Source organism: Meles meles, chromosome 4 (genome assembly GCF_922984935.1).
Source record: "Meles meles chromosome 4, mMelMel3.1 paternal haplotype, whole genome shotgun sequence".
Lineage (NCBI taxonomy): Eukaryota > Metazoa > Chordata > Mammalia > Carnivora > Mustelidae > Meles > Meles meles.
The window spans coordinates 29,553,192-29,577,520 of NC_060069.1; the positions used below are offsets into that span (position 1 = coordinate 29,553,192).

At 47.3% G+C, this 24,329-nt stretch overlaps 1 protein-coding gene across 2 annotated transcripts; it reads right to left on the bottom strand.

Moving 5' to 3' along the window:
* Positions 1-14,130: 14,130 nt before the first annotated feature.
* Positions 14,131-22,618, bottom strand: ZNF619 (zinc finger protein 619). Of its 2 annotated transcripts, none has more exons than XM_046001515.1 (5): positions 22,477-22,618; positions 21,880-21,965; positions 17,582-17,708; positions 16,894-17,010; positions 14,131-16,448 (listed from the first exon to the last, which is right to left on the bottom strand). In XM_046001515.1, exons 2-5 carry the CDS (start codon positions 21,901-21,903, stop codon positions 15,001-15,003), a joined length of 1,716 nt encoding a protein of 571 aa, XP_045857471.1. In that variant the 5' UTR covers positions 21,904-21,965; positions 22,477-22,618; the 3' UTR covers positions 14,131-15,000. The 2 variants fall into 2 exon arrangements, with proteins under 2 accessions (XP_045857471.1, XP_045857473.1); XM_046001517.1 differs by having other exon boundaries at positions 22,303-22,618.
* Between the last annotated feature and the right edge of the window lie 1,711 nt (positions 22,619-24,329).

Genomic DNA, 24,329 nt, shown 5'->3' on the forward strand with positions numbered 1-24,329 from the left:
TCAGCCCTGACTACACGTCCTTTTCTCCAATATTAGGGAGAATGGAAGAATGTTCTAGTACCTTCTAGAAGCTGAGCAAGGAGAGGAGTCTAGAAATTCAGCATGCGTCCTTTGATAATTCCAGTTTTCCAGAACTGGGTGGTTCATTCCTGCCCCTCAGCTTTGCATAGTGTCCCTAAAAAACATCTGTGGTTCACCAGCTCAAGAAAATACACTTCCAGGGGCGCCTGGGTGGCTCAGTGGTTTAAGCCTCTGCCTTCGGCTCAGGTCATGATCTCAGGGTCCTGGGATCGAGCCCCGCATCGGGCTCTCTGCTCAGTGGGGAGCCTGTTTCTCCTTCTCTCTCTGACTGCCTCTCTGCCTGCTTGTGACCTCTCTCTCTCTGTCAAATAAATAAATAAAATATTTAAAAAAAAAAAGAAAATACACTTCCAGATTTCTCCCTGGGTAGAGGACAGAGAGTCTCTAGGCTACATGGAATCAGGAAAAGAATTTGAGATCAAGTTGAGACAGGGAAATTAAAGGGATTCATGAAAAACTGCTTTTTCATTCCTTCTCCTGCTTCTGTTCCTGCTAGGACCTACGCCCCTGCTTCACACAGGTGTTATAGAACAGATGGTGTATGTCCTCCCTGTAAAGGTCAAGGATTTAACAATTTTGTTGGAGTCTTCCAACACAACAGATAATACCTAATGACTAAATGGGGTCTTCATGAAAGTTTTCCAAGACCAGTGGCTCATCAAGACCCCTGGTTCCAGGGCATAAGTGATTTATGGAGGACATCTAACACTTTGTTTCTGGATTACTGAGAAGACAGGTGCACCAGAAAATTGTCCTCAATAAAAACTCCAGGTCCCGGGGCGCCTGGGTGGCTCAGTGGTTTGGGCCACTGCCTTCGGCTCGGGTCATGATCTCGGGGTCCTGGGATCGAGTCCCACATCGGGCTCTCTGCTCGGCGGGGAGCCTGCTTCCCTCTCACTCTCTCTGCTTGCCTCTCTGCCTACTTGTGATCTCTCTCTGTCAAATAAATAAATAAAATCTTAAAAAAAAAAAAAAAAAAAAACTCCAGGTCCCGAGCAAAGACAACACACTTTCCTTCCCTTTCCTTTCCAAGTCTCCTGGATGCTCTGTCTGTATGTATAGTCTGCTCTTACTTCTCTCAGCTTATGTTTGATTTCCATCCTGTGCAAAGCCAAGGACCCTCTTGGCTAGGCCTGCAGGATCCCTTCTGGGTCCTTGGACTTAGCCACCCTGCATCAAGGCTGTTTCTTTTTTTTAAAATATATATATATATATTTTAAAGATTTTATTTATTTTTTTGACAGAGAGAGACACCGTGAAAGCTGGAACACAAGCAGGAGTGGGAGAGGGAGAAGCAGGGTCCCTGCCAAGAGCCCAATGTGGAGCTCGATCTCAGGACCCCAGGACTATGACCCGAGCCAAAGGCAGACACTCAACAACTGAGCCATCCAGGCACCCTAAGGCTGCTTCTTTTAAGGACTTTTAAACAAGAGCACCTTCCCTACATTATGAGGGTAATGTGTTTAAAAACAAAAATCTTAATGCCATTTATTACAAGACAATTAGACTGTTATGCTAGTAATCTCCATGGGAAATATTTTATACATTTCCAAGCTCTAAAATTACAAATTACGCCAGAACACAAATTTCATTAAGATAAACACAATTGGAGCAACCGGAGGCTCAGTGGTTGGGTGTCTGACTCTTAATTTTGGCTCAGGTCATGATCTTAGGGTCACGGGATCAAGCCCTATGTCAGGCTCCATGCTCAGCATGGTGTCTTCTTGTCCCTCTCCCTCTCCCCACTTGCATTCTCTTTCTCTCTTTTTCTCTGTCTCTCTCTCTCTCTAAAATAAATAAATGAATAAAATCTTTTAAAAAAAAGAGAAACCATTATTTCAACATCTGACATAGCACAAAAATGTCATTTCTCTCATTAATTACAATAAGACTGTGTGACCATCTTCATTCAGCATTGTCTTAGGAAGGTGTTATATACAATACACTTAAGACTTTACAAAGTACACGTATAATATCTAATGTCCATTTATCTGCACATTTATGCCAAAAAAGAAAAAATATGAAACTAAGGGAAATGATACTAAATAATCACTGCAAATAATCTAGCAAATGACAAATACCTTGAGAAAACTTCATGCAACATTTACATATGGTTGAGTAAGATTTAATTAGCAAAGTTTTACAAAATTTTATTGAAAATGAGGTAACCACAGAAAGCAGAAGCAGGTGTGTTTGGGGGACTCAGTTAGTTAAAAATGTGACTCTTGATTTTGGCTCAGGTCATGATCTCAGTGTCCTAAGATCAAGGCCCACATTAGGATACTGGAGTGGGTCCTTCTATATCAGAAAAACTCATCTTTTGTGAGCCATGCTTCTATACTCAACCTAATCAGAAGAATTTATAAACACACACACACACACACACACACACACACAAATGTATACAATGTATACACTGTTGTGTAAAGGAATGTTTATAAATTCTGGACTGTTTGGTCATCCCTACAATATAGCCAGAATCTGTCAGGTAGCAATAATGATTGCAGTACCCAGATGTCACTCAAAATACCTCTATCTCCAGTTACTCCAGCAACTCGGAAAGTCCTTTACCCTGTACCATGTAAATAGTGCTCACTACAGGGCCAAATGGCATATAAAGATTATATTTCTCTTATTGCACAACTTTTAAAAAATTCCTAGTTGCCTATTTTCTACTGCTTGACTTTTTGATATCCTAGTTCTGGGTTTTTTGAGGTTTGTTGTTGTTGTTTTACAAACCCTCCTTGGTATTGTTGCTGGGTGAACTGGGGAGACCTCTGGCCCGGGGGCCTTGACCCAGCCAGACCCAAAGGAGTTGCTGAGAGTTCTTGGACTTGTCATGAGAATGAACTCAAACACAGACACACAGCACAGTGGTTAAGTGCCACAAGAGGTAAAGTTTACTGAAGTGAAAAGTGCACTCTAGAGATAGGAGAGCTGGTGACCTCAAGAGAGAGAGAGAGAGATGGATGCCCAGGGGGTTGGGTTTCTATCTTGTATTGACAGTTATTAACTAGAGGGCAGAATCTTCATTATCTGGGGTGTGAAGTAGGGTTTCCTACCTTTTCTCTTCCTAATTTGGTCAGCAGTTTCCTGTTATGGCATCCACCATCTTGGACTTGTTTGGGTTGATCCGGCTTATTGTGGAGTGCTGCCAGGACAGGACTCTGACCTTCCTAATAGCTGGCCATGACTTCCTTAGTGCTGGCCTCCAGGTGTCCTATTAGAACCTATCTGTCTGCCCTTAACAGAATGAACACACAAATGTCCAGCCCTGCTGCTGAGCATGGAATGTTGAACATAGACAATTGTCATGCTGAATCCACAATTTCCCTACAACGGACCCATGCTTTTCTGGACATGATGTCCTCCTTATTCTTCCTTCTTTTGCTGGAGCACACTCTCCAATAATGAAGATGTTTAGTCATATCTTCAAGGCCATTTATATATAGAAATGTCCTGCTCCTTTTTATATCTCCCCAGCCTGGCTTTAATGGACTCAAACTTTCTTCTAAGGAAACCTTCCCTCACGCTCAGAGTATCTTCTTTCATTCCGCTATCATTTGCCCAATGTTCCTGTTCTGACTACAAGCCTAAATCCTATTTCCAAAACTAATTCCATTAGTCACTGAGTATCTGAGAAAAACTTTTCTGTTAAGTGTTGGAAAAGCATTTACATTTTTTTCTTATCTGTACAGCTTACAAAGGTTTTTCTCTCCATCAAAGATGTTATCTTTCCTGTACTGTATATAAGGCATTATTCTAGATGGGCTTTTATTATTTTATCTTGTCAGTGATTAAAAAAAACCCACTAACCCACTGCAGAATAGGTCTCTGAAATCTACTACTATGATCAACTTCTTTATAAATAAACAATCTGCCCATGAAGGACTATTACAAACAATTTAAGACATACAGTCTCAGTCTTCCCAGTGTTCCCGTCCCCATATGATGGGCTATGAATAGGACAAATTTCTGTCCATCAATGAGAGCCAGAGAGATCCCATATTTTTCTCTCCTGCTCTAAACTGCTACAATACAATGGTTTTTCAGAGGTTTTCTTCATAAGTACTACTGGAAAACACAGTTAATAAATATAATTTTCAGAAGTCAAAATCATTCTTTTTTCCTACAGTTTTGTTTTCTTTTCTTTCTTTCTTTCTTTCTTTCTTTTTTTTTAAGATATCTGGGATTGACTCAGACTGTATCTGGATACACTAATCTTGTATTTTGATTTTTTTTTCCTCCTGAATCCTACCTATTGCCTACCCATTATAAAAGAATGAAAGAAAAGTTCCCTGAATCCCCCTGTGAGGGTCATTAGCAGGCTAAACAGACAGCCCACAAAGAGAATTCACAGTAGATGCAGGGAAGTTTTCTCACCAAAATAGTCTTAAGTCCTTCCTGCGGGAGAGCCCTTCCTGAGAAGGCACTGCTTCAGAGTGACAGCAAGGCTGAATTAGAAGCGGCAATGCTACGTAAAAGCTCTGTATAGTTTGAGAAATTAGGGTAGGCTGAGAAGAATAGGAAAGGCCACAATGTACTCTTCTGGATTTTTAAAAATCTTGCTTAATAGACTTCTTCCCAATGAAGAAAGCCAGTTTCCAACCCAGTTACGACCATGACTTCCTCATAGAGTTTATCATTAGGTCACTGTTTAGAAACATTACATATGGGGTGCCTGGGTGTCTCAGAGGGTTAAAGCCTCTGCCTTCGGCTCAGTTCATGATCTCAGGGTCCTGGGATCGAGCTCCGCATAGGGCTTTCTGCTCAGCAGGGAACCTGTTTCCTCCTTTCTCTGCCTGCTTCTCTGCCTACTTGTGATCTCTGTCAAATAAATAAATAAAATCTTTAAAAAAAAAGAAAAAGAAAAAGAAATATTACATATTCAGGACACGTGGGTGGCTCAGTCAGTTAAGCATCTGACTCTTGATTTCAGCTCAGGTCATGCTCTCAGGGTTATGGAATTGAGCCCCACATGGGACTCAACAATCAGTGTGAGTCCACTTGGGATTCTTGCTCTTCTCCCTCTGTCTTTCCCAACTCATACATGCTTGGTCTCTCTCTGACATAAATAAATAAATAACACCTTAAAAAAAAAGAAACATTACATTTTCTTTTTTTTTTTAAATATTTTATTAATTTGACAGAGAGAAATCACAACTAGGCAGAGAGGCAGGCAGAGAGAGAGGAGGAAGCAGGCTCCCTGCAGAGCAGAGAGCCCGATGTGGGGCTCGATCCCAGGACCCTGGGATCATGACCTGAGCCGAAGGCAGAGGTTTTAACCCACTGAGCCACCCAGGTGCCCCGAAACATTACATTTTCTTATAGAAACAATGAGTGATAATGTTCTGTATGCTCTCCCAGGCTAGTTCAGGGAGACTAAATTCCTCTAATTGTAATTAAAATTGAAAATCTGTATTGAAAATAGTGGAAAATTAAATTATCCCATTATATGAAATAAAGGTGTGTGACTGGAGGAGGGTGGTAACACAAATATGTGGCAGAATGTGCAGAACCCTTGCAGGCATGGGTCCCTGGGGGAATGTCCTATCTAGTTCAGGGTCGATGCTCCACTGAGCCTTCACCAAATGTCCTACAATACTTTAAGAATGACCATCTTCATCCCTCACAGCAGCCATTTGAGAAAGAAAACAAAGGGAGAGTAGAAGTAGGAAAGGAAGCTCACAGATTCTTCTACTTACCTGTACTGACACCTCTCAGGACCTTTCTTTTTTCTGAGATTTTATTTATTTGTGTGTCAGAGAGTGACAGAATGAGCACACAAGCAGGGGAAGCAGCAGGTAGAGGGGGAAGGAGGCTCCCTGCTAAGCAAGGAGACCAATGCAGGGCCTGTTCCCAGGGCCCTGGGATCTTGTCCTGAGCTGAAGGCAGACGCTTGACCAACTGAGCCACCCAGGCGTCCCTCTCTGGACCTTTGTGCCAATGTGTGTCTGGGGATCTGGGCTCATGAGACCTCCCCTTGCTCCAGCAAAGCTATCAGAACAGGAGAGTACAGGGAATCAGAGTTGATTCTGGAGCTCCTTTCAGCTCATCCTCTGCTTTTAGCAGGTGGAAAGGGAAGTGGAACACCCAGGAGGACAAGGTAGATGGGTCTTAGGAATCTTGCACCTGTCTTACTCGGGAAGAAACTTAAGAAACTTACCTTACAAGGGCCTATCTGAATATGCACTAAAATAGGGGTAGCAGTAGAGAACCATGGTCTCAGGTCCTGGGATCGAGTCCCGCATCGGGTTCTCTGCTCAGCGGGGAGCCTGCTTCCCTCTCTCTCTCTCTCTCTCTCTGCCTGCCTCTCTGTCTACTTGTGATCTCTCTCTGTCAAATAAAAAAAAAAATCTTTAAAGATCTCAAGAAAACAAGAGTGAGGTAGGAACCAAGGGTTTAAGGAGGGCATCAGAAAACTTTTCATTTCCCATTTTGCCCAGAGCAGAGCCTCTTCTAGGGAATTGGGGAAACTCTGTTTTAATACTAAAGAGAACCTAGGGCTCCTCTCAACCAGGAACCTCTGAGTCTGATGACTGGGGAACTCAGCTCACAAACTTACGAAAACTGAGCTGAGGAGAGACAACTGTCCCTATAAGAGGAAAAGAACTAGGAAGCTCCAAGGTACAGAGGTTGAGTCCTAGAGGAAAGACAGGCCTTACCTAGAGAAGCTACAGTCCCATAAATCTTGGGGCAGGTTCTTAACAGGCATTAGGCTGGTCTGGTGTTTCTGGGTGATGTATACAACCATGTCCTCGAAGGTCACTGCGGCTGACAAAACAAAAATTTCCTACTCAAGCCCTGAGCTAGGCACAGAGGGGGAGGCATGATCAGTCAAAAATTAGGTGATGATATGAAGACTGTGATAGAAAAAGAAATACTATGCCCAGAAAATCAATTAGAAATTGGACATGATGGGTGCCTGGGTGGCTCAGTTGGTTGAGTGACTGCCTTCAGCTCAGGTCATGATCCTGGAGTCCCGGGATCGAGTCCCGCATCGGGCTCCCAGCTCCATGGGGAGTCTGCTTCTCTCTCTGACCTATTCCTCACTCATGCTCTCTCTCACTGTCTCTCTCTCAAGTAAATATTTTTTAAAAAAAGAAATTGGACATGATCTATAGTTCATACACACACACACACACACACACACACACACACTCCCTCACTGAAGAACATAAGAGCTGAACAAATGACAACAGAACATGTTCCTGAATGAGAAGCATTCGTTTTATGAAACTGCCATTTCTCAAATTAATCTGTAGGTCAAGGCAATCCCAATGGAAATCACTTTTTTAAAGATTTTATTTATTTGACAGAGATCACAAGTAGGCAGAGAGGCAGGTGGGGGTGGGGGGAAGCAGGCTCCCCGCTGAGCAGAGAGCCTGATGTGGGGCTCGATCCCAGGACCCTGGGATCATGACCCGAGCTGACGGCAGAGGCTTTAACCCACTGAGCCACCCAGACGCCCTGGAAATCATTTTTATTATAAAATCCTAAAGAATCTAGATTCTGAAATTTATATGAAAGAATAGGTGAAAAGACTAGCTAAGAATATTTTGAGAAAATAAGAAAGGGAATTTGTTCGAATCAGATAGCAATGCATCCTATAGCAAGAGAGCAACAATTTCCTGGGTAGGCTCCTACAATAGTCTAACTCGCCTCTCAAACCTCAACAGACTTTCTATGCAGTAGCCCCAGTAATATCACAAAATCTGCATGAAGCACTCAGAAACCTTTCATTGGCCAATTGTTACTCTTATGATGAAATCCAAAATCTTTCCCATGAGCTAAGGTCCTACAGAGCAGGCCCCCGCATTTCTCTACGACTTCAGCCAGCGCCATACTTTCCCTGGGTTCTGTGTGGTCTGGCCACTTGGCTTCCCTTTCTCTTCAACAAATCCAATCCTCTCCTACCTCTTGGTTTTTGTGTTTGTTCTCCCACCAGCCTGGCAGTCTCTCCCCTGGTTCTTCCTTTTCTGTAGATCTCCAAGCAGATATTACCTGTTCAGTGAGACCTTCCTTTACAGCTCCAGGAACAGGAGGTCATGCCCATGTACAAAATATCAAAGCCACACAATAAGTGGCCCAGCTCTCTCCGTGTGTCCTTCTCCCTTTCTCTTTCTCTCATGTCATCTCTAACTACCCTGATTAGCTCATTGCCCTTGGGAAATACGTGCCTTCTTTCTATTGCTTAAAAACCCAAGTACTTTAAGATAGTTCACTCCTTAGGACCTTAACGTTCTGTCTGCCTGTTTTGCTCCCTTGCATTATTCTGCTCCAATATCACTGCCCTTAATTCAATGCAGTATTGTCACTTTCTATCTCCTTCCCCACCCTTCCATGTTAACATGTATCACTCCCAGATAGTGTATTATACACTCCCTGGTGTGTTGTCTGTGTCACTCATTAGAACCAAGAACTCTGTGAAGGCAATTTTGGTGACCATTGGACAAAGAAGGAACTCCATAAATATTTATTAAATGAATGACTCTATCAAAAAAAGAACTCAATACATTATGTAACGTTAGTAGTGTTCCCCGATACTGCCAAAGTCTATTTCATGGCATGGCACGGCACGCACGGTGCTCAGTATATACCTGTTGAATGAAGAGATAAGTCCTAATCTTATGCTATTCTGCCTACACAATTTACACAGTGGACACATTTCTCTAAAAGACTTCTCTTGCCTGTTCACAGACTTCATTTGTTTAAAGTGATATGGATTTATAATTCCCAGAAATTTTTACTGGCAGGTACTTCTACTTCATACATTTAAATGGATCTTCTGAATATCATGTCCTTTCTCTAATCCAAGATATTTCCCTGGATAACCTCATCTCACCTCAAACCATTTTTCCCAAACAAACAGACCCTCATGTGCATAGACACGCATATACACCTTCCGTAACTGTGTAGCAAGGGGGAACCATGTCACGCCTGAGCCCTGTACTGACTTCTCTGACAGCAAATCTAAGAAAGGTTATCAGGATCAACTAAGACCACACTTTCTGGACCATAGCTGCTGAGTCCCAGCCTTCTGCATGGTTCCCTGATTTTGGAAAAAGAAGAGCCTCAGATCTCTCAGACAGCAGAAGACCTCCAAGTGAGACTGCCCCTCTCTTGCAGCGCGTAAGTGCATTACTCATTGTTCAAGTGCATTACTCCCCCATCTCTCCCCACCATCCCTGGGCTCCTGGACCCAGAACAATGACTATCCTATCACATCAGGGCAGCCTGGCCCCTACCCTCAACCACAGTTATAATTACTCCTTCAGTTTATTTTTTCACTAACTTGCTTGCTGGCAAGGCACAAGGCTTCTCAAAATAAGCCACTACACTCCATTGTCCAGAACTGGGCCTCAGCTGGAGAGACTCCTGGCTTCGATGACTGCTTGGATTTGAGGAGAAAATAGTCTTTCCTGAATGTGTTCAGTGACTCTGGCTATTGACAAAGATTCTGTCCTTGGCCAAACTCTAGCCAGGCTTTCCTGAGCCCGTCCTCTACTATGCCTTAACCTGGGCCGGTAAAGACCAACAAAACATTCATAGCTCAAGGCCACATCCCAAGGATGACCCTAGCCCCTCTTAGAGTGTCTGTCTGAGAAAATTCAGGGCTGTCAAAAGAATTTACTGTTTGTTCCCACCAACGCCTGAAGACAGGGCCCCTGTCTCCCAGTCTCTGGAGGAGGGTAGGAGCCAAACTTTCCTAACACCAGTCAGCAAACCCATATGGGTTTCACGTGACTTCCCCTAACCCTATGGAGCCTCCGCTCACCCCGCACCCTCCTCCTCCATTCTCCCTTTAAAAGGTCCAGTCTCTTCTGACTGGTACAGAAGTCCAGTTCACCCTGGACTCTTGTCCCTCCTGTAATAGTTACTACTGATTACACCTGTCCGGCTTTGTTCATTTTTGACACCACGACTAAGAGAGACTGCCTCTGGAGAAAAAGAGGGCGGAAGACGCGTGGACCGAGAAGGGCTCCTGCACAAGAGGCCGGTGCCGGCCGGACCGCGGACCAGAGCAGGAAAAAGATGCTCAAGTGCGCCGCTGGGTGGCAGGGGAGCAGACCCGCTCGGACCTCCGGGAAGCAGGCGACGCCAGGCGACACCTCCAGCCGCAATCGGAAGGCGGGCCTGACGCAGGACCATGGACCTGCGCACCAGGACCAAGGACCCCGGAGCGGGCCGGCGCGCGGGTAAGCGGCCTCCTCGGCCGAGCACTTCCAAGTCAAAGCCGGCCAGACCTTACAGGGCCTGAGCGGCCTCGCTTCAGAGCGGCAACTCTCGGGGACCCCGGGCGCCAGCGACCGAGCTTCCTCCCCGCGGGAGCGCCAGGACTCCACCAACCAGCGACGAGCCGGAAACACCGCGGGAGCCCGCCTTCCCTTCTAGGAAGCCGGAGGTTTCCCGCTCGGTGGTGCGCTGGTCCCGGACGCTCCCGCTTTGCAAGCGCCGCGGTCTCACGGCAGGTGTCAGTGTTGCGGATGTCCAGCGGCGGTACTGAGGGTAGGGTTGCAACCCTGCCTGTGCAGACCTCAACAGCTGGTTACAGACGGGGCCGCAGGAGGGCCAGGAACGACGCAAATGTTTGGGGATCCCACGTGCAACTGTGATGGAAAAGCCAGACTTCTTGCCCTGCAGGGCGCGTCAGACAGGGAAAGAGCTGTTTGCATCTCTGAAGCCTGCACTATTCCTGGAACCCAGTCCAGGGGCTGGACTGGTAAAAACGAACTAACGGTGCTGTGGAGTCTGTGCTCTAACCTCTGAGGTCTTAATAGGGCCAGACTTGACATACTGAGTGCTATCCTGAGGGCAAGGCCGGAAACTAGAGAAGTAGCCCGATTTCACACTGAAGACACCCGAGCACATTACAATTTAGACTGGACCGTAAGAGGTCTGCCCACCGTATGCCTGATCTCTGTTAAAGGATACAAGGGCTGTCCTGAATGAGAGCTCTGTGACGGTGCTACTTTGCAATCTCAGCTTCAGGGAATCAGGGCTAGGGTAGGATCAGTTAAGGGAGATGGAGGGAGTACCTGCTGGAGGCCTATTCCTTTGGGAGGCATGGCGGTGGTAGCTAGATTAAAGGAGAAATCATGCAGCCACATTTTTATCACCAGCCGACTTCAGTGTTCAGGAAAATCAAGGAGAACTATAACAAGAAATGAACCAGATGGAGAGTGCTAACCAGGGACACAGGCTTGCAGCTGCTAAGTGGGCTACAAACACAGACCCCAAAGAAAAAGGCCCAAGAGCCACAGAGATTCACTGTCACTCAACCCATGGCCAGAAGTGCCTGCTTACTCCATACACAGAGCATAGGGAAATCAGAGGGGGACATAACCTCATTTCCCTAACTCCGCCAGCTCTTCCACCCCAAGACTAGCCAATCACAAGTCATCACCAAGAGAAGATCTGAATGCACAGATTGAAAGCTTACTGTGAACCAGGAAACATTAATGGAAGATGATCAACACCGCCCACAGAGGGCTGTCAAAGCTAAATTCCTAAAAGCTTCCAGGCACTGGGGAAAAATTACCCTGAAGCTTCTCAGTTATCTTAGTTGTCGGGAGACCTGGAACAACAGAAACAAGAGAAAAGGTGCACTCTCAGAAGTCCGCAAGATACTTTCCAGGTGTCTGATCAGCCCAGTTAACTCTTCCCCTTACCAGAGTGGGGCCCTAGCAGCTTCACTCACACTACGTGGCATAACCCCTTGGCCAGGGGAGAGTAGACCAGTGAACACCTCACCCAAATTGGGCAGATCAGATTCTCTCCCCCAGGGATGTGCCACAGTCTGGGAGATTGTTTGGGCTGCTCCTTGGAATGGGGTTGTAAACACGAAACTTGTGGCAACTTCTGCTATGTGTCTGGGTGGCTCTGCGGGTTAAGCATCTGCCTTCAGCCCAGGGTCCTGGGATGGAGCCCCACGTCGGATTCCCTCCTCAGTGGGAAGCCTGCTTCTCCCTCTCCCCTCTGCTGTTGCTCTTTATCCCTCTCTCTCAAATAAATAAAATCTTAAGCGGGGTGGGGGTGGGGGAGAAGTGGAGAAAGAGCAGAGACTGCCTGTTGTTCCCTCTTGGGTTTTCCAGGCTCCAGATCTCCTGCTGCATTCTTGCCCTTGGTGCCAGGCTACACATAGGAATCCTTATAATTAAGTGTACTTACATTCACTGAAATAGGTTTCTGTTGTTTTCCAAGTGTCCTAAATAACATTGCCAACTCACTGACAAAGGCAAAAGTCTCAAAACTCAATAATTCTGGTAATGTGATACCCATACTCCTTTCCTGAAGAAGTGGACAGTCCTCTTGTGTTAAACTAATAAGTTTGGGAGGGAGGGGAGAGTCAGTATGTTCACAGTCATTTCACTTTCAGAGAAAGCAAAACTCTTGGAAGAACTCTACATTGGATTTTAAGTGATGTATGAGTTTATATTTACACATTCATCCTTTCTGGGAGCAATACATGGCCCTTGTCAAAAAACACCTGCATGCCTATTAAGTGTCAAACGGCCTGGCGACACTGGTCCCTGTGTTAAGAATAGCACATCAGGGGCACCTGGGTGGCTCAGTGGGTTAAGCCTCTGCCTTCAGCTCAGGTCATGTCCCACGGTCCTGGGATCGAGCCCCCCATCAGGCTCTCTGCTCTGCAGGGAGCCTGCTTCCTCCTCTCTCTCTGCCTGCTTCTCTGCCTACTTGTGATCTCTGTCTGTCAAAAAAATAAATAAAATCTTAAAAAAAAAAAGAATAGCACATCAGTCATCCTTTGACACCTACTAAGTGCTGTGGAGCCTGTATCACAACAATGCGGGGAACCCTACCTGCCTGCTGAATTAATGATAAAAGGAAGAAATAAATGAGACAATAATAGTCCCCATCATCAGAAACCCATAAATCTATTGGCTGTGAGGAATCAAAAGCCATTTTTCAGCCCAGAGCTGATATTTATTTCCCTACACTCCTTGCTTCCTTCTAATCTTGAACTACATTGAGAAGTTCTGCTTATCTTCAGAGGCTCTCATCTCCCTCCCCAACTCCCTTCCTTGCTATAATCCTCCCAGAAACCCTGAGGACATGTTGGTGCTTGTGGGAAATAAATAGGACATTTATATATATCGCATGAGTGTGTGAGAGAGAAATAATTATGAAGAAACCAGTCATTGTCATTTTCCTACATTTTGACTGTTTTCCTTAACAGTGATGCTAGGAGAGGGATCTTTGCATTTTGCATAGTCTGGAAGCTCTGACTACAGCTGGGAAGGTTAAGTTTGGTTCTGTCTTTTCTTCTCCTGAATTCTATATATTACACAAACCTTATCAAGCAAGAAAATAAAGAAAACCCACCAACATCCTACAAACCACTTAAATTTCTCCCTATGCTAAGGGTGATGCAAATTTTACCTTGGTTACACAACTGTATTCATTTGTCAAAACGCACCAAACTGTCTACTTTAACAGGGTAAAGCCTATTAAGTATATCTCAATAAGTCTAACGAAAGCCCAGACCGAAATGCTTCTTTATGCCTTCCCTTGTAGACGTAATTATATGGTGTTATCCTAACAGTGTACATATCTTTTCCTTAGTGCTGTATTCCTGCTTAACTATTTAAAGTACCTTTCCATGCCTCTACACTGTCCTGAGGCAGTGATTGCAAGAAGGATCAGGGTCCATACCATTCGAGAAGTATGGTCAAACCAGTGACATCATAACATCTGGTAAGATTAGTGCCCACCAACAGGAGGTGTCTGGGTGGTTCAGTTGATCGAACATCTGACTCCTGGTGTCAGCTCAGGTCATGATCACAGGGTTATGAGATCAAGCTCTGCATCTGACTAGCATTTAGCACAGAGTCTGCTTGTGATTTGTGATTTTCCTTCATCCTCTCACTCTGCCTCGCCACCCCCCCCCAACTCCACCCAGCTCATGCACCACAAACAAATAAGTAAAATCTTAAAAAAAAAAAAAAAAAGATTAGTGTCCACAAACACTTCTTGGTGTTAATTATAAAAATTAACCTAGAAGTACCAGGACTCAAAAATGCAGATTTAATCACAGAGGATGTGGAGTAGATGTGAGAACACATCTGAGTGTGTGTATGGTTCATTATGAACTCTCCTCTGAGGCAGGATCTACAGCAAGACAGGGTTAGGTTTCTCCCCTTCCCTCGGAGGCTCGCTAGTGTGATGCCAACAAATTTGCTCCATGCAGAATTGAGATGGCTACGCCTAGGCACCTGTGCTCTAACCCATGGGCCCAGATCACTTTTCGTACCTATGTGTTTGTGTGGGCACTGAAATTAAACAAGGATGTGGACAAGAACAGAAAAGGAACCCAAAAAGAGAACCACATCCCCTTCCAATCAAGTTTAGAGACGGCCTACATTCTTTCTATCAATGCTGACTCATCACTTCATATTCTTTCTACTGGTTATTTCCTTGGTCTTATTGCTTGGTTACACAGGATCCTCATCATGGTCATTATTGAGGTAATAAGAAGTCCCAGGCTCCCATTCTATACAGTGAGCCTTGCTCCTGCCCCACCAAATGGCCCTCCTTAATTCCTGAAAGCCATCACTGGATACTTTCTCTGCTTACCTCCTCCCATGGGCTTTGCCTATTTCTTGAATTACAACAGGCCATCCCATTGGAATGCCATATCCCTAAGCCCCCAAATGTTCTGTAAACTCTACCAAATCTAGTAGAGAAGGCAGGTGCAGACTGATGGTACAGACCCAAACTGGACACCATAAAGGACAACTCCAACCATTTCCTACCCAGGGGATAGAAGTTTTAGAATCCAACATGGTTCTCAAACACCGTGAGAACATAAATGGAGTTGGGAAAACAATAATGACCACACGGGCCCAGAAGACAAACAACACAGGCACAGTCAGGAGCTCAGGGAAACTGATAACTCTAAGTGGGTGGGTGGTCAAGCCCATGAAGGAGCTCATGGGGAGGATTCGGGCTCCCGGGGGAAGTGAGATCCTGAAAGAAATGCACTACTTGAACAGCGGAAGGACTGGCCATTTCAGAGGAGGGGAGCAGCACAAAGAGAGGCAGGGAGGGAGGAAGGAACGTGGGATGTGGGGAAGATGGGGCAGCCCCTGGCACGGAGGGGGCAGTGTGCTCATGCTGGGCAGGCAGAGGGGGGTGGCCAGAAGCAGGGCAGTGGGGTCCAACTGTGGCTGGCCCTGCCACTTGGGCGGCTTTCTTGCGAGCATGCAACTTCTGGTGCTGAATGAAACTTGCACTCCACTTGAAGGCTTTCCCGCACACCCTGCACTCGTAAGGCCTCTCCCCAGTGTGGAGCCGCTGATGCTGGACCAGGGTGACCTTCTGATTGAAGGCCTTCCCGCACTCCTGGCACCCGTAGGGCTTCTCCCCAGTGTGGATGCGCTGGTGCACTGTAAAGCGAGAGCCACAGCTGAACGTTTTCCAGCACTCTTTGCACTTGAAGAGCTTCTCCCCCGTGTGGAGCCTCTGGTGCTGGAGAAGCACCGAGCTCCGGCGGAAGGCCTTCCCGCACTCCTTACACTCGTAGGGCTTCTCCCCGGTGTGGATGCGCTGGTGCTGAAGGAGGACTGAATTGGAACTGAAGCTTTTCCCGCATGCCTGACACTCGTAGGGCTTCTCCCCGGTGTGGATGCGCTCATGGACGACGCGGTCGTAGCTACATCGGAAAGCCTTCCCACAGTCCTTACACTGAAAGGGTTTCTCCCCGGTGTGGATTCGCTGATGCCGGAGGAGTTTGGAGTTGTAGCTGAAGGTTTTCCCACAGTCCAGACATCCGAAGGGCTTCTCTCCACCGTGCAGTTTCTGGTGCTGAAGGAGGTGGGAATTTTGACCGAAGGCTTGTCCACACTCCTGACATAAGTAAGGCTTCTCCCCAGTGTGGGTTTTCTGGTGCCGGGAGAGTTTCGAATTATACCTGAAGGCTTTCCCGCACTCTCTGCACTTGTATGGCTTGTCATTAGCGTGACTCCTCTGATGCTGCAGAAGGTTGGAATGTTGGCTGAAATAGCGGCCACACTCGCCACACTTATAAAACGCCTGTCCTCCGCAGAGGCCCTGCTTTGTCAGCAGGTGGGTGCTGACCCTGGTGCTACCTTCCAGCTTCCTGCTTGCCTCCACCCTTTTGATGACAAGGGATCTGGAGTCCTGGGCCAGGGAGTCCCTAAAACCTCCTTGGTTTGTTTTCTCTCCTGCCCCACAGGGCTGTGGCCTCCTTAAGCTGTCCTTAAGGGGAGGGAGCTGGGGTGCTTCTGTGAGCAGCCCCACCGCCGTCAGTCTGTGGGCCGCTGAGTCTTTAGAAATGTTCAGTCTTGGCCTTTGCTCCTCATTCTCGGTCTTGTTTTTAGCACCTAGCATGATAAAAAGAAAACAGAGGCACTGAAGCTAGAAAGGTAGAGTTTACTTTAAAAAGAAAGGGGGGGTGCATTTTGATGCATTTATGACAGATTTTATTCTATTTTGGTCTATTTAAGTCTAGTGTAGTCCAGACTAATTTTTTTTTTAACTGAGTCTTCTCTATTAGAAGAACTAGTTTTGTTTTGTTTTGTTTTTAACACTATGCATTTTTGAAATCCTCTAGTTTTACAAGGAAAAATAACAGAAAACAAAATTTTCAGATGGGTCTTTTCCAGTATGGGGCTGAAGCTCTAGTGAGGGGCACTTTTCTGAATGAGAGTGACCATCTTCATCCTAACCAAGACCTGGTATGACAGAAGAAAACCTTTCTTATGTTGAATCATTAAAAGACAGGAAGAGGCCAAGCTGAAGAGAAAGGCAGTGGGTTCTCCTGCTTACCTGTGTGGACACCTCCCAGGGCCCCTCCCTCGAGGGGTGTCCAGGGATCCAGGCCCCAGGGTGCTTCCCCTCGCTCCAGCTGGAGTATCAGATCTGGTTTGGGGAACGGCAACACTGCTGAAGGAGAAAGAAAAGGAACAGGAAGCTGAGGAGAGTCCCTGCTAACCCCCTCAGCCCACCCTCTGCTTTGCCAGGTGAAAAAGTCAACCAGGACTCTAAGTAAGCTCAGTGTGGAGAGAATCCAGAGATCTGAGGAAGACTCAAATCGTTTTGCTCAAAAGGAGGCTTACTCTGGCTCTATTAGAGAAGACCAACAGCTCCCGTGTCATTAGAGGTGTGGGCAGGGGGTCCTAAGAGACTCTCACGCAGGGGAGATAGGACCCAGGATTCCAGGGAACTGGAAGAGGGGAGGAGTGAAGGCAAGGCCACCAGGAACCCTTTCAGCTGTCTGTGCCCAGAGCAAAAACTCCTCTCAGGAGACTCCCTACCAGGAAACAGGGAAGAAGCAAATTCTGCTGAAAAACCAAAGCAAGCCTAGGTCTTTCTCCATTAGCTACTCCCAAAACAGGGATTAGGGAGGGAGCTTAGCTCATGATGCACCAGTCCTGGGGATATGGGAGACCCCAGATCCACCAAGGAGGAAGCCAGGGGCCCTCAAGGCAGAGCTGGTTCAGGGACAAGGACTTACCCAAGGAAGTGATGTTTGCATAATTCTCCAGCATCACCTCTCGGTACAGGGCCCTCTGCGTGGGGTCCAGGCTGGCCCACTGATTCTGGGGGAAGTACATGGCCACGTCCTCAAAGGTCACTGGTTCCTGAAAAGAACAGGCTCCTGCTCAAGTCCTGTCTGAGGGCTGAGGAGGGGCCTGAACTCCAGGGAAGGGCTGCCTCTACTGGAGTCCATGGCTCTGAGGCCCATAGGAAGTTGGTACTGGCGGGCGAGGACAGCCACAGCCGTACCCCAGCCAGGGACAGCCCTCAGCACATTTCCAGCATGCACACCTCTGGGGCTTCCCTGCCTGGTGGTCACATCAACTCCCTGTCTGGTTCCATGAGCTGGGTTGATCTTTCCGGTGTTTTCTAAGATGACCATAGCAGGTATCTGTCTTTTACCCTGAATCCATCCACTCCATCCACTTGGTTTCTCTCTGGTCTTCCCCCTCCATGTGTTTTTACAGACAGAGGAACAATCCCATGGGCACAGAGTTCCTTTCGCTCTTGGGGGGGTCTCCCTTTTTGCCATCTTGCCTTATCAGATGGTGGCCCTTGAAAGCAGCATGCAGTGTTGCTTCCTCCTCTCTTAACACTAGATTCCAGGGACAGGATGGCAGTCTCCATCCTTGAGCAAACACCTGCCCCCAGATCACCTAAGCTCCATCCGACCTGCTGACCCTGCCCCCTGCACCAGGTGTGTCTCCCTGCCTCCTGATGGGCCCATTTCCATCTTCTCAGGGGAGAAGGACACCATCCCTTGTCCCGTGTCACCTACTTTTACATCAAATCACTCAATCATCAGAACCCAGCACGAGGTAAGAATTATTATTCTCTATTACAAATGATGGGAATCAGTGATACTAAGCACTTTGAAATAGACAAAAAGGAGCCCTCTTTATCTGAGCATTTACTGCAAGGCTGTATAAAGAACCAATCATTTCAAAATGAACTGACCACTCATACAAGTGAGTGGCACTATACCGTCTCTCCCCGACTTACAGTAAACTCTACCCTAGTCTGTCATGTCAACAACGTCTCTGTGCCTAGTGTGTCCAGGGGAAGAAACACAACTACAGACGTACTATAGGATTGCAGCCGTCATGGTAAAGATTAGTCCAGACAGGAATCATCCATGGATGCTACATCGAGGAGGAAATTTTGATGAGAAGCAGGATACTTGCGTGATCATAAATGTCCCCCCACAGATTTCGGATCAGTTGCAAGGGAAAGATGACAATTATACACTGAAGAAATCAGGTGTCACCTTGACCAGGAAGTTTAAACATGGCTCACATGCCTGAAGAACTGAATTTCTCATTTTAATTAACTTTAATTCTAAACAGGCACATATAGCTAGTGGCCACCTTACTGGACAGTGTAGAATAGATAGTTTGCTGCCTCTGAATGTTAACCACCTTCTGTCTTTACTTCCTTCAGAGCCAACAGCTGGGAACGGGGACCTGACCTTCCTTCCTCCTATCATGGCTTCTACCCCTCCACTTCTCTGAGACACCCCTGTACTTATCAGTGCATACCTGTTCCTTGTTCTCCACAACACTCAGCATCTCAACATCCTGCTCCACCTCTGCTCACTCTGCTTCTGTCCTCTGCTAGCACTTACTTCTTCTCCATGATGAAGTGGGGCTCTTCATCCCCGACACGGGGAGTGGGTTCAGAGGCAGCGCAGCACAGGAGCAAACAGCATGGGCTTCGCAGCAGCGCTCAACGGGGAAACGCCCACCAGGACAGGACACACAGAGTACTCACTGTCTGGGGACTCTTTTTTTTTTTTTTTTTTAAGATTTATTTATTTATTTGAGAAAGACAGCACACACACACAAGTTGGGGGGGAGGGGCAGAGGGAAAAGGAGAAGCAGACTTCGCACTGCGTGCAGAACCCAATGTGAGGCTCGATCCCAGGACCCCAAGATCATGACCTGAGCCAAAGGCAGAAACTTAACTGACTGAGCCTCCCAGGAGCCCCTGGAGACATTTTTAGCTGTCACAACCATGGGCGGTGGGGATGCTATTGGCATCTAGTGGGTAGAGGCCAGGGATGGGGCTAATTATCATACAACACACAGGACAGGACCCCAAAACAACGAATTACCTGCCCCAAAATGTTAATAGTGCTGAGACTGACAAACTCAGCTTTAGGGTCAGACTCCCTAGGTCAAATCCCATCTCTGATAACCATGAGCTGTGTGACTCTGGATGATATACTCAAACTCTTTGGCCTCAGTTTCCTCATTTGGAAAGCTGGGATAACAGGGGTACCTATTTTATAAGGTTCTTGTAAGGGCGGAATGAGTTAATGTGTGTAAAGAACTAAAACACTGCCTGGCACATGGTGTTATATTCATCTCAGCACTTACAAGCACAGATGAGATTAGGGCAACATTTCTCATACAGACTTTAGATAAGACTGACAGTTGTCTAGGGGTGTCTGCGTGGCTCAGTTGGTTAAGAAACGGACTCTAGATTTTGGCTCAGGTCGTGATCCCAGGGTATGGAGATCGAGCCCCATGTAGGGCTCTGTGCTCAGTGGGGAGTCTGCTTGAGGATTCTCTATCTCTCTCTCTCTCCTTCCGCACTGCTCCCCCACCTCTCACACTCCTTCTCTCCCTCATTAGAATAAATCTTTAAAAAAAAGAAAGACTGATAACCGTCTAAATATATGCATGTGTGTATTTTTTCCCTCTCTTTCTTTTTTGATAATAGAATCATAATTTTACTTGGGGCTGCTCCCAGCTCTGGCAACTAACTGAGACCAATGAAACACAGGTACCAAAACTGTTGGGGACCCTCTGGGAAGGTTCGTGAAAGGATGCAAACTGATGAGAGGTTCGCCTTTTTTGTCATCTCCTCTTCTGGAATGCACACATGAGGGCTACAGATCAAGCAGCCACCTTGGACCATGAAGTAGCCGTGAGTGCGAGAGCCAGTGCTAGGATAGTGAAGCAGAAACAGAGAAAAAGTGGGTAACACTACCACTGCCACAGTGTCCCTCGACTGCCTCTCCCTGACTTCTCTTGCGTGGGACAGAAGCCTCTATCTCATTTACGCCACAATTACTTGGGGTTTCCTTACTGGAAGCCCATCATGAGTGACTACCCAACGTAAAGCACCAGGAGAGAACAGACTGCCCCTACAGATGTTTAAACACTTCCTGACTTGGAACTAATTTTTTTTTTAAGATTTTATTTATTTATTTGACAGAGAGAGACATAGCAAGGGAGGGAACACAAGCAGGGGAAGTGAGAGACAGAGATGCAGGCTTCCTGCTGAGCAGGAAGCCCAATGCAGAGCTCTATCGAAGGACTCTGGGGTCATGACCTGAGCTGAAGACAGATGCTTAAGGACTGAGCCACCCAGGTACCCCTGACTTGGAACTAATTTTGGCTAAAGTGCTGAAATGGAAGTAGATGGTCCAATGTCTACACACACATTATACATAAGTCTTGGATAGGGCTTTCTAATTTTATGACACATCCATGACACGAGACACCAGCTTTCTCATTCCCTGATCTAGGATGCTGGAGAAAAACTCAATGCAAGCAACCTCTGTGCCAGGAAAATTCTGGAAGGGCAACTGCTTCCAGGACTGCATGAATTTGTGCCAACAAAGAATAGAGGTTTTCACAGAGGTTAAGCTGTCATCTTTGCAATGGGCTGGAGGCATGGCATCAGCTCCAAACTCTGCATTCTTCCAAGAATCTGCCTCCTCATCAATCCACACCCTCCAAATGCTCCCCAGTGGCATCAATGGGCCTTGACTTTGTGCAGGGCAAACTCTTCCTGTGGGAGCAACTGTTTAAATGCAGGAGATAGCCTTCCTCTGTATGGTGTCATGCAGACTAGCACTCTCCAAATTTTAACTTGCCCATTGGTTCCCCAGATACTGTACAAATGTAGATTCTGATTCTGGAGATCTGGGTTGGGGCCTGAGACTCTGCCTTTCCAGCAAGCCCCTTGGTGGGTGCCCAAGATGCTTATCTGTGAACCGTACTTTCATGGTCCACAGTCTGCATGGATGTAGAGTCTCACATTTTAGGAGAGTTTCTTAGCTGGTACTTCCTTCTTTCCCAACCAACTTGATCCTCCCAAGTTTATGTACTCACCCTCATCACCTCCCCTAACACACTCCTCTGCCATACTCAACTGATGGATGCAAACCTAAGCACGGGACTGGCCAGGTGGGGTTACTATTCCTGTAGTGATCGATGCTATCTCTTTTGAATGTATGTAAAGAGAGAAGAAACCTCAGCTCACCTGGGACCACACCGTCTGGAGCATGGCTGACTGCCCCTAGCTTCACGCACTGCCCTCTCTGTTTGGAAAAGCAAGAACCTGTGGAGCTAAGAGAGAATCACAGTGAGGCTGACCCTGCCTCGTTCCCCACCTCTTTCCCCTCAGCCTCCATGCCCCTCTCGTCCGAAACAATATTCCTAGGACACTCTGGATGTTCTCAGCACGCCTTCTCCAGTGGCTCACGCGGTGTTGCATCTTCTTCTTTTGTAAATTCTACAAAATCTGCCTGGTGAAGCTGAAAATTCCTCGAAAGAATGTCTGTGAAGCAAGAATCAAGCACTTCATGCAGTGGATTCCTGGCTTTCAAGAAAATCCCTGGCCCGCTATGCGTGAATGACTAAGTAGTCTGAACCAAAGGTGGCAAAGACGAAAACCAGCATTCACAGAAAAGGTAGTATAACGGGCCCAGGACGAAATCCAAGTAGTGATCCCGCCCAGGGGTACGGGGAAGACGCTCAACGTCCCAGGGTAAGATGCTGACCGAGACCCCCAGGGAATCTGCACACTCCACCCCGGCACGCGGGCGACCCCACGCGTCACCTGCCCCACCCAGAGTACCGCGAGCCGGGAACGTCAGGCCAGCTCTTCGGGGCAAGAGGGTTGCTGGCGCCTCTGCGGCACGGCCCCTCGGGCGGTGTCTGTGGCTCCAGACACCAGAGCTCTGGGACCCAGCGGGCCGCGCCACCCCACGGAGGCGGACCACCCAACGCCCCGCCGCTCCCCGCCCCCCCCGATCGCAGGCGAGGCGGAAGCGCGAGCGGAGGCGCGCCCACCCGCGCCGCTCTAGGAAGCCGGGAGGCTGGCCTTCTCCATGGTCCCGAGAGCCTGAGCCCATGGTCCTGAGCAGCAACTCGGGGACACAGAGTCCGCACCACACTCCGCGTGGGTCTGCGTGCGGGCTCGAGCGCTTGCCAGCAGCGCTGGCCTAATGAATTCCCGGCCCCAGTCTCAGTCCAGCGGCTTCTTCCGGACTGTGACCTGAGATCGCCAAGTCCCAGGTCTGACTGTCCACGTTCTGATCCCGGCTCCATCACCCATTCACTGTATGGCCTGTGCCAGTTACTCAGGCTCTGGGCTTCGGTTTCTCATTTGGGAATGCCAGTAGTTTTGAACTCATAAACTCAGTGCAGTAATTGAGTGAGTCAACTCGTGCAAAGCACTTACAACAACTTCTAGTTCTGCATCATAATAAGAGATTAAGTTCTAGCTCTGTTGTTGTGGACGTTATTGTTATTCCTGTGGGTCGTCGCCACTTTTCTATAACACACTCGATATCTCTTTCTCCAGTCCACATAGAATAAGAGTCATGGCAGCAGCTTCCTATTGGCCAAACATTGTGCAGGTACCTTTGAGCTAGAGCCCTCTGTATCAACCTACCTACCGTTTCTTTCTACTTGGCTAATCCATGAGCACCTAAAACTCTGAATTTTTCCACACTGATCTTGTCATCCTTCCCTCAGTTCCACTTTCCAGGGTTGCCCTGTCCCTTTCCCCCCGACATACTGCACTATAACCAAGCTAGGTGAGTTGGATCTTTGGCGAGTTACAGGTAGAGACTACACCAGGTGGAGTTGTCATACAAAGGAAAGTTTATTTGCAGCAAATAAAGAGATCATGGGGAGTAACTTCCAAAACTCCCCCAGTGGAGGCCAGTGGGTTCTCTCCACTTAAGGTTAGGATGAATATTCAGGATGGGGAGTTTTGTCATCACATGTAAATGTGGGCACAAGGTTGCGCAGGTGTACTTAGAAAATATACCTATACATGCATTCTGTGTTATGTTGACAAAGGCTGGTGCTCCTCTTGGGTGAAATGTTAACACTATAATGAGGCGGACCTTCATGGTCCATCTGCACAGGAGTGAGCCAGTGGTGAGCTCAAACTGGTTTAGGTCAGCTGGAGCTCTTCCTGTTGTTTGCCTCTAAACAATAAGGTAAACATTCCTGTGAAGAAAGGGGACAGTGGAGAGGGGTGGTTAGGAGGGTGGGAGGGTCTTGCTCTGGACATTTTACCTCATTAACCCCATGGAGTATGATTTCAGCACCACTCTCCACTCAGCCAACCAGGTCATTCAATGTGGGAGTCGTAACAGATCCCTTCCTCTACTTCGCCTCTGGATTGCTGTAGCAGCCTCCTAACTGTTCTGGTCACCAGTCTGCCCCCCTCTGCTCCCTTCTTCCCACAGGACAGCCGGGTGGTCTAAGATACGAATCTGGTCATGACACAGTTCTGCTTTTAAAAACTCTTCAAAAGGGTGCCTGGGTGGCTCAGTTGGTTAAGCAACTGCCTTCAGCTTGGGTCATGATCCTGGAATCCTGGGATGGAGTCCCACATGGCTCCCAGCTCCACAGGGAGTCTGCTTCTCCCTCTGACCTTCTCCCCCTCATGCTCTCTCTCACTGTCTCTCTCTC

Bases quoted from the DNA above. Each gene is read 5' to 3' on its own strand.
- ZNF619 (XM_046001515.1), bottom strand. From the start codon at position 21,903: ATGCTCCAGACGGTGTGGTCCCAG. The intron at 17,709-21,879 runs GTGAGCTGAGGT...TGTTCTTTTCAG, and splicing joins TCCAGACGGTGTGGTCCCAG to GAACCAGTGACCTTTGAGGA. The intron at 17,011-17,581 runs GTAAGTCCTTGT...TTTCTCCTTCAG, and splicing joins TGCAAACATCACTTCCTTGG to CAGTGTTGCCGTTCCCCAAA.